The following is a 7,697-nucleotide window of genomic DNA, read 5'->3' as shown; positions in this document are numbered from 1 at the left end:
CTATGCTTCTATTTCTCCGTTTTTTTTATTCATAAACAACTAAGCTATTTAAATTATCTATGCTTTACTAAGGCTAATTGACTGACTCGGGATGGAACACATGCGGATGCTGGCAGTTTTTCTAAGCCACATTTGGCATTAAGCCTATGTTTTAGCAAAGATCAAATGCTATTTGAACGATTAGTGCCATAGGGATGATTCGAGTAAAACCAAAACTTGATAGGATTTTTCTTCTTCTCGAATAACCCAACAGCATATCTCTTGCAAAGAACAGAAATTCGTTTCATCGGTTGCAACTATAGAAGCTCTTACATTTCCCTACCCATACACAAATGAGATGATGATGAATTGCATGAAACAAAGATTAAACACATAATAAATACTCCAATTGATCAGTCTGTTCAAATTACTTGTGACACAAAGCAACGCTATTAATCAGTGTCAGGTACACAAAGCAACACTATGGACCTCGCTATCATCGAAACTAAAAGGGGGGAAATTTCCAAAATCCCCAGATACTAGGACTAGCCAACCGCCGTGCTGATGACATGGAAGGGGAGGTCCTCCAGAATGTTAACGTAAATCCGGTAGATGAATGAAGATACAAGACAGTGACAAGACAGACATTTACACATCTGCAAGTTTTACAGAATTTCTCCATCAATCATAATCACCAACAGCCAATAACAATCTTTTCCTACGAGATGGCTTTTCTAGAGCTCTTCGATTTCTTTTTAGATGGCTTGCTGGAACCTGCAATAAATTCCTGAGCATCAATCTTGTCAATTGATTTTTGCTTCCTGAACTCCTTTGCCTTTTTCTGCAGCAAGACCAATACAAATGCATCATGTCATTAGCAGTCCAAGAATCAAAGTCCAGATACAGAAGGCTGCAGATTTTATGTATCGATGAAAAGCATCATGGGAATAATACCTTCAATGTCGATGCCATGGCAGTGACATCATCCTTATCCACATTGGACACATCTTGGTTATGTGTTTTTGATTCCTGGAGAAGTGCGCACAAACAATGTTTAATAGAAAATGCATATATGCAGTGCAAAAACACTATGCCCTGATGAGATTATGTGAACACAAACCTCAGGTGGAACAAAAGCTGCTTCTCGTTTTTTCTTGTTTTCAGCAGCCTTCTCAGCCTGTTTTACTTGCTTCTCTTCCCACTGCTTTGCTAACTTCTTCTTGTCACTTAAGAAGTATTCACCACTTTCCAGTTGTTGATCAATCTACAATCAGAAAGATTATATATGTTGAATTAAATTAACAGAGGATATATCTTAATGGTTCCCTGTCCCCGTAAGAGAAGATGAGACAATAACATTTAAAAACAAAAATAAATAAACCACAAATCCAGTGACACCAGTGAGATAATAGCGAGCAAAGCAGTAGCAGGATACAACAGAATAACTATTTACAGCACCACAGCAGTAATTGCCTAATGACAATTACACGGTACTTGAATGTAGAGCAGAGGGTTTTGATGCTAAAACTCCACATATCAAATGGAGATATAGAAAAAGAAAGAGAACAAAAATATGGACAAAAATTGGGCTCCTCTAGAACCAAAATGACAACTCACCTTACTAGGTGGCTGAGGAGGTGGGAAAGGCGTATATGGTTTCTTTTCTTTGGTCTTAACTTTCTTTTGTTTAACGTTCTTCCTGAATGGACAAAGACGAACAAAATAATATTCAAGCTCTGAATTAGTACTGCAGATCAAAAAACTAATCCGACACAACACCATATGAAAGGATGCCTTACTTCTTAAACTGCGGAAGAAATCTATCCCAGTTCTCACTAGCCAGAGCTGGATTTTTTGCAAGCTCTCTCTTCAGCATGAGGATCTATGGTCGAAGAGATACATCAGCAAAAGTAAACTATCAGAATTTTAGCCAGAACATAATAAATAGCCGAAGACCCCATGAAATTCATTTTAATTATCATGCACTTGCTCATTTACCTTGATATGATGTAGTGGATGCATCTTGTTCTGTATGCAGTCCTCTACAATCCTCCTTACTTGCTTTAGACCTTTAAAGGAACCCATAGCAGCAACTGTGTTTCCCTACTCAATTTTAGGCAAGATTCAGGTTTGTTATCAATTTTAGGCAACATTCAGGTTTGTTATCAATTTTGGAAAGAATATTTTATATCATGTACTTTAAAGAGTCAATGGTAAGGCAAAAACTTTAACCTAAAAGAAGAAAGAAAAACGGCACTAAATTTGCAGTTTACATGTAAAGCAAGTTATAATACGGGTATACCTGGACAAGGATATAGCAGCCGGTCAAAATTTCCAGGGCCTACATCCAAAGTGAGATATATCAGGCTATGTGGCAGAAGGTAATAACTCAGCCTGATGTGTCAGACATTCACCAACATTCAAGCGATCTATATCTCTACATTCTATAGCTAATTTGGTCTGGATGAGTCGCTGACGGAGGTAGGAGGTAGAACTAAACCTCACGTGGTTGTGGTCAAGGGTCATAAGTTTACTGGGCAATACCCATAATAAACAACTAATGTAAAGGAGCAGTAAAATCATTGCCCACAATAAGATAAACTATTAAGATAAACTATGCACTCTCTAGAAGTTCAATTTAATTGGTTGGCAGTTCAAAATCACATATTCATTATTATTGATTCAAGGACGAATATCCTGGGAAAATCTTCCTGTTGGAAGTTGGGCCATCCACTATTGAATAAATAAGTTATCATGACAGGTAGCAAACACAGTACAAATGCTCCCCAGTTCATGCCTGGTCTAAGCAAAGAAATAAGAAAATACTCCTTGACGAAATGGTCTTTGGTCAAGAGAATGATATTTCGACAAAAATGATTTTATCGCAGTCCTACATAATAAGAACGCAATAGCATGCTCCACTAACCTTTAAAGTTGACGAATTGGGACCCACAAGATATTGTCTGCGTTTAACAAATCGGTCCTGCAAAAAGCAAGCATTTAATAACATGAATTTAGACAACGCCGACCAACCAAATGCACATGACCATGAATACCCACAAATCCATAATCTGTCAACAAGTATCACATCCCGTTATTACCATTACTTTTTCTTATCTTGATTCCAATTTATAAGACACTTTCCTTTTCTGGGACATTAATGTTTGACACTATTCGACTAACAATACTATTCTATATAACTTGTACAACGTTCAAGCATTCGAACTTTGAACTTTTATGTGAGGTCTTTCCTATGAAACTTCCTTTGCAGACACTACTTGAATATTTTTTGCACTACCACTAATCTAATATACAAGTCAATTAGCATCTTAAGCTCTATATCTAGTAAACCACTGCCATCTAAAATGGAATGGACGAAGTAGTATTCTACAAAAAGCACCATTTGGTTCACCCCAAGAGTTAGCCCAATCATGCATTGTACTTCTCTAAAGCTAATTATGTACCTCACCTTTACATCTTTGCAAACAACTTATTTTCTATTTTTTTGATAATAAATAACAAAAAGCTAAAAAGGGTAGCTAATGACACCCACGAGTTCCAAGATTTATATGAAATAATCTAAAGTTTCAACTCTTAGATTAATATGGATGCCCAAGTCGAAATAAGAAACGTAATCTAGGGGAAAAAAACAATCTTTAATCAAAGGAAGCTAAACCTTCTTTCATATTTGAGTTACAAATCTCCCAAACATAATAGGCGTAAGAACTAAGAACTATAGTTAATAACTTAAATATATCTTATAAGTTTAGAAAACATATCCATCTTTATCAGTACCCTTGATACGATAACGAAAATCCACAAGGCAAAAGGAACATATCACACTCACTGCACATGGTGCAATTCAAGATGCTTTTGTGAAGAAATGGTACAGAGGCAAACCTTGAAAAAAATCGCATGCTAAGGAGAATGGAAGTTGTCTCTTCAAGGCATACTTTTGGGAATGTGGGCTGGGTGAACAAATAGAAGTGTGGACGAGTGAGGGGGGCCTACGAGCCCTCTCATACTTGTTGGAAAAATATGTAATATTGTGAATGAGCATACTTATCAAAAAGTGTGAATATATAGTAAAGGGGCATTTTTATTCGACGAGCATCTAATAAAGTGTTTGACAGCCACAGCAATGCATGTTCTCATCAAAATCATCCACCAGATAAAAGATAAAAAATGAAATGCATGTACTTAATTTGAGTAGGGATGATTAGATGAGCATCACACACCTTGTTGCGAACCATGCTACCGATCTTGATGATGTCACATTGCATCTCATCATTCAGGATTTTGACAGCCTGCAAAAGCAAATTTCGTATGGAATTAACCAAAAGTTGAAGAGACTATTGAATGATTGAAAAACACACATAAATATAGTGAAGCAATCCTCCAACTTAACATTCAAATTCCAGAGGGGAAAAGTTACAAGGGATGAGAACAGTAAATTTGTCGATAAAATAATTGTATATCTTTTCTCTTCTGTTATACCACTGATGGTGGAAAGTGAAACAAAAATAAATACTCAAAGTAGAATCGAAGGACATTGAACAACATGCAATAGGTAGCTGAGTGCAGATCTGTTTTCAGCAAAACAAATCCAAGCAGAAAGAAGATGACTGATTCAGATGAGCAAATAAAGTTACACCTAATCCTCAACTATTACACAACAGTGTCTCAAGAAATTCATGTACCAAAGCCTCCCACTTTTTGTATAACCCTTACCATTGCACGACCATTCTGATTACGCATAAGACAGCTGCTGGTCAAAATAAACATACAGCTAGCAAAAAACGTTATAATTCAACACATACATGACAAGTCAAACCTCTCCTGGATCACTGATAAAAAAAAAAAAAAAAAGTCAAGACTTTCCTGCTTTTGACACAAAGTGAGTACCTATTCCATAAATAGAAGCAGGGCTCAATCCTAAAACAAGGCTATATACTGATTACTACTAAAAATTTCTAACCAAGCATTTAGCATGCAAAATACAAAAAGAATCAACGATGATGAGAAACAACAGGGATGGAAAAAAATAAAAACCTGAGGAGCAGGGACACTTCTTGACAAAAGTTTTATCAAATCCCTAGCTTTTACAATAATATAGGGATCCCTTGTCTTCATAGTAGTAGAAACTGTCATGGATCCTTCAACCTGACCAGCAACAGAAGAAAAAACAAACAGATGATACTACTTGCAAAAGTGCAAACCTAATATTAATGCTCATTAGAGAGTAAAAGTGGGAAAAATAAATTCTGAAAAGCAATATTAGATAATAACCAGTCAATGTAATAGTATGTGATGCTTTTGAAGTTGCTGATATATCACAAAAGACTTAGAATATTACCAACATACCCTATTAATGAAATAAATTTCTTTTTTGCACATACTTTCTATATATAGGAAACCTTTTTCTCCAAAGCCCCTAACATTGAAATAAATATCTCAGATATACATGCTTTCTCTATGTATGAAACGTTTTCTTCCAGAGCCCCACCTTAATATCAATTGGCATAAGTAGATAACTAAACAGTATGTTGAAAAATGACAAATAAGCAACCTTAACCCAGTAGCACTCAGGAATCTTTTTTTGGATAATGTGAAGTAGATTTCATTAAAATAAGAACCAGGAAGGTACTGAGAAGAGTACAAGAAAAAGCGGGTTACAAATCTTAACTGTCCCAAATCAAAAATTGCGACACACTATCTAACATATGACCCTTAGGTGCCGTTTGGTGTATCCGGGTATAAAGTTTGGGATTAAATCTTTCTTGTGTTTGGTTGAGGGTATTAGCTAAAACGAGGATAAGTATTATACCGCAATCATGGTATTATTTATCCCATATAGAAGGTGGGATTATTATCCTGGTTACACTCCCATTATAATCCTGGTCATAATCCCAGGATAACCTAGTTTTTGAACCAAACGACCCCTACACCATAAGTATGGGTTTTGTAAACATCTATGCTTAACAAAAGAAATGTGAGCAACTCAAGAATCCTGTTAAAAACTTGAGGTTTATCCATAGCCATTTGCAATGAGGAAATCCAAGAAGCTTCAACAATAACTTAGATTTCATCATTCTAACTCAGCACACTCATTATTGTATGAGCAGTTGTAATGCCCTAGGCAAGGCCCCCCATATTAGTTACCCAGGGAGTTAAAAAAGATTCAATGTTAAGCCTGAGTTTGGGTGCCCCCATCAATAAGGTTTAACTCCGGATTAATACTGTTTAATTCAGGATTATGACATTAAGCACTAGTTAATTCAGGAATGCATTATCCTACAGTTGGCACAGAACAATTTTAATTCTTGCCAAAATACATGAGTCAGAGGTAAGCAACCTTGGTTCTCAAGTTCGCAGATATGAGCTACCACCTTACAAACTAATAAATAATACATAGTTCTAGAAGTATCCTAATAGTTGTAGACAGCAACGAAAATGCGTGTGTGAAAGAGAGAGAGGGGGTTACAATGACTTACCAAGTTAAGTTCACAGGCAATCGCATGCTCTTTCAAGGCACCTTTTACAATAGGCCAACACTCTTGCAAATATTTCTCTGATAAAAATGCTCAATTATTAACATACCGTACACTAATGTTCCAATATTTATAAAAACTCACAAGAAACATCAAAAGATTTTAACCAAAGAAAAAAAAAGTAGAAAAGCATACTTATCATAAAAAAGTTAGAAATTCGAAAGAGAAAAGTAGTTCATAAAACTATTGTCTCATATAAAGTGTACCAAAGCTTTCTATAAGTTAAGCATACATCATCTTCGGAAAAACCAATAGGATAACAGGTTATTTCTTTTGCACCCAAGGGCCAATAAAGTGGGTTGAGAAACATGAGGTCTCAGGTTCAAATCCCAACAGAGAAAAAAAAAAAACGATAGGGGTTTTTCTCCCATCTGTCCTAGCCTTGGTGAACCTGCTACCTGTTGCTAGTGGGAGGTGGCACGTAACCCGTGGAATCAGTCGGGACACCACGGTTATCAAAAAAGAAGATAAAAACAGGTTATTTGTTTTGGACAGATAATATTTAGGGAGCTAACCTCTGTACTGAGGGAAGAGAGTTGAAAAGGAACTGACTTCAAGCAACCCAGTCTCATTCCAGGAAGGATCGAACTTGTCAATCTTCCAATGGTCGATGCTCGGATCATCCCATGGCTTTGGCTTGTCATGTTTTCCCTTGTGCCTCGGCTTGACATTCTGCTCTTCATTAACATTTAAACTCTCCTCATCTGCCATTTTAGTTATTGAAACTGCCCCTCAATTCCACAAATTATTAGTTCAAAGTAACACTACTATCCAGACATAGTATTCATAGGAGGCGGAAAGTGCAAAAAGCAAATAGGGTTCCTGCACTTTTAACTGTCAAGGAAGCCCTTCAAGATAATAACATATACATACTATAGAAAGGGTTTCAGTATAAAAAAATAAATTAAAAAAAAAAAGGCAAATTTGTAACTTGGGCAGCTACAACAAAGTACAAAATCAGGGGAGGAATTAGAGGGGTTAATTTGAGCCCATATTTAAAAAATTAGCCTATTTAATTTATATTTTAATGAGTTGAGTTACTCATATTTTAGATAGTTAAATATGGGTTTTAAGTATCTTTTTAATCTATAAAAATATAGATAAATATGAGGAAAATTATGGGTATTTATATAAGAGCACACCAGATCCAATAATAACTTATTTGGA

At 35.9% G+C, this 7,697-nt stretch overlaps 1 protein-coding gene across 1 annotated transcript; it reads right to left on the bottom strand.

The window, feature by feature from the left end:
- Positions 1–364: 364 nt before the first annotated feature.
- On the bottom strand, positions 365–7,390 carry LOC132042066 (KRR1 small subunit processome component homolog). Its single transcript, XM_059432697.1, has 12 exons — positions 7,046–7,390; positions 6,474–6,550; positions 5,032–5,142; positions 4,218–4,286; positions 2,906–2,962; positions 2,282–2,320; positions 1,978–2,082; positions 1,779–1,861; positions 1,597–1,678; positions 1,100–1,243; positions 934–1,008; positions 365–820 (listed from the first exon to the last, which is right to left on the bottom strand). The coding sequence occupies exons 1-12, from the start codon at positions 7,239–7,241 to the stop codon at positions 698–700; spliced, it is 1,161 nt and encodes a 386-aa protein (XP_059288680.1). The 5' UTR covers positions 7,242–7,390; the 3' UTR covers positions 365–697.
- Between the last annotated feature and the right edge of the window lie 307 nt (positions 7,391–7,697).

Source organism: Lycium ferocissimum, chromosome 2, assembly GCF_029784015.1.
Source record: "Lycium ferocissimum isolate CSIRO_LF1 chromosome 2, AGI_CSIRO_Lferr_CH_V1, whole genome shotgun sequence".
In the NCBI taxonomy this organism is placed as follows: Eukaryota; Viridiplantae; Streptophyta; class Magnoliopsida; order Solanales; family Solanaceae; genus Lycium; species Lycium ferocissimum.
This window is presented reverse-complemented; position numbering and strand designations above follow the sequence as displayed.

Bases quoted from the DNA above. Each gene is read 5' to 3' on its own strand.
- LOC132042066 (XM_059432697.1), bottom strand. From the start codon at position 7,241: ATGGCAGATGAGGAGAGTTTAAATGTTAATGAAGAGCAGAATGTCAAG. The intron at 2,083-2,281 runs GTATACCCGTAT...AAAATTGAGTAG, and splicing joins GCTGCTATATCCTTGTCCAG to GGAAACACAGTTGCTGCTAT. The intron at 821-933 runs GTATTATTCCCA...GTCTTGCTGCAG, and splicing joins CCATGGCATCGACATTGAAG to AAAAAGGCAAAGGAGTTCAG.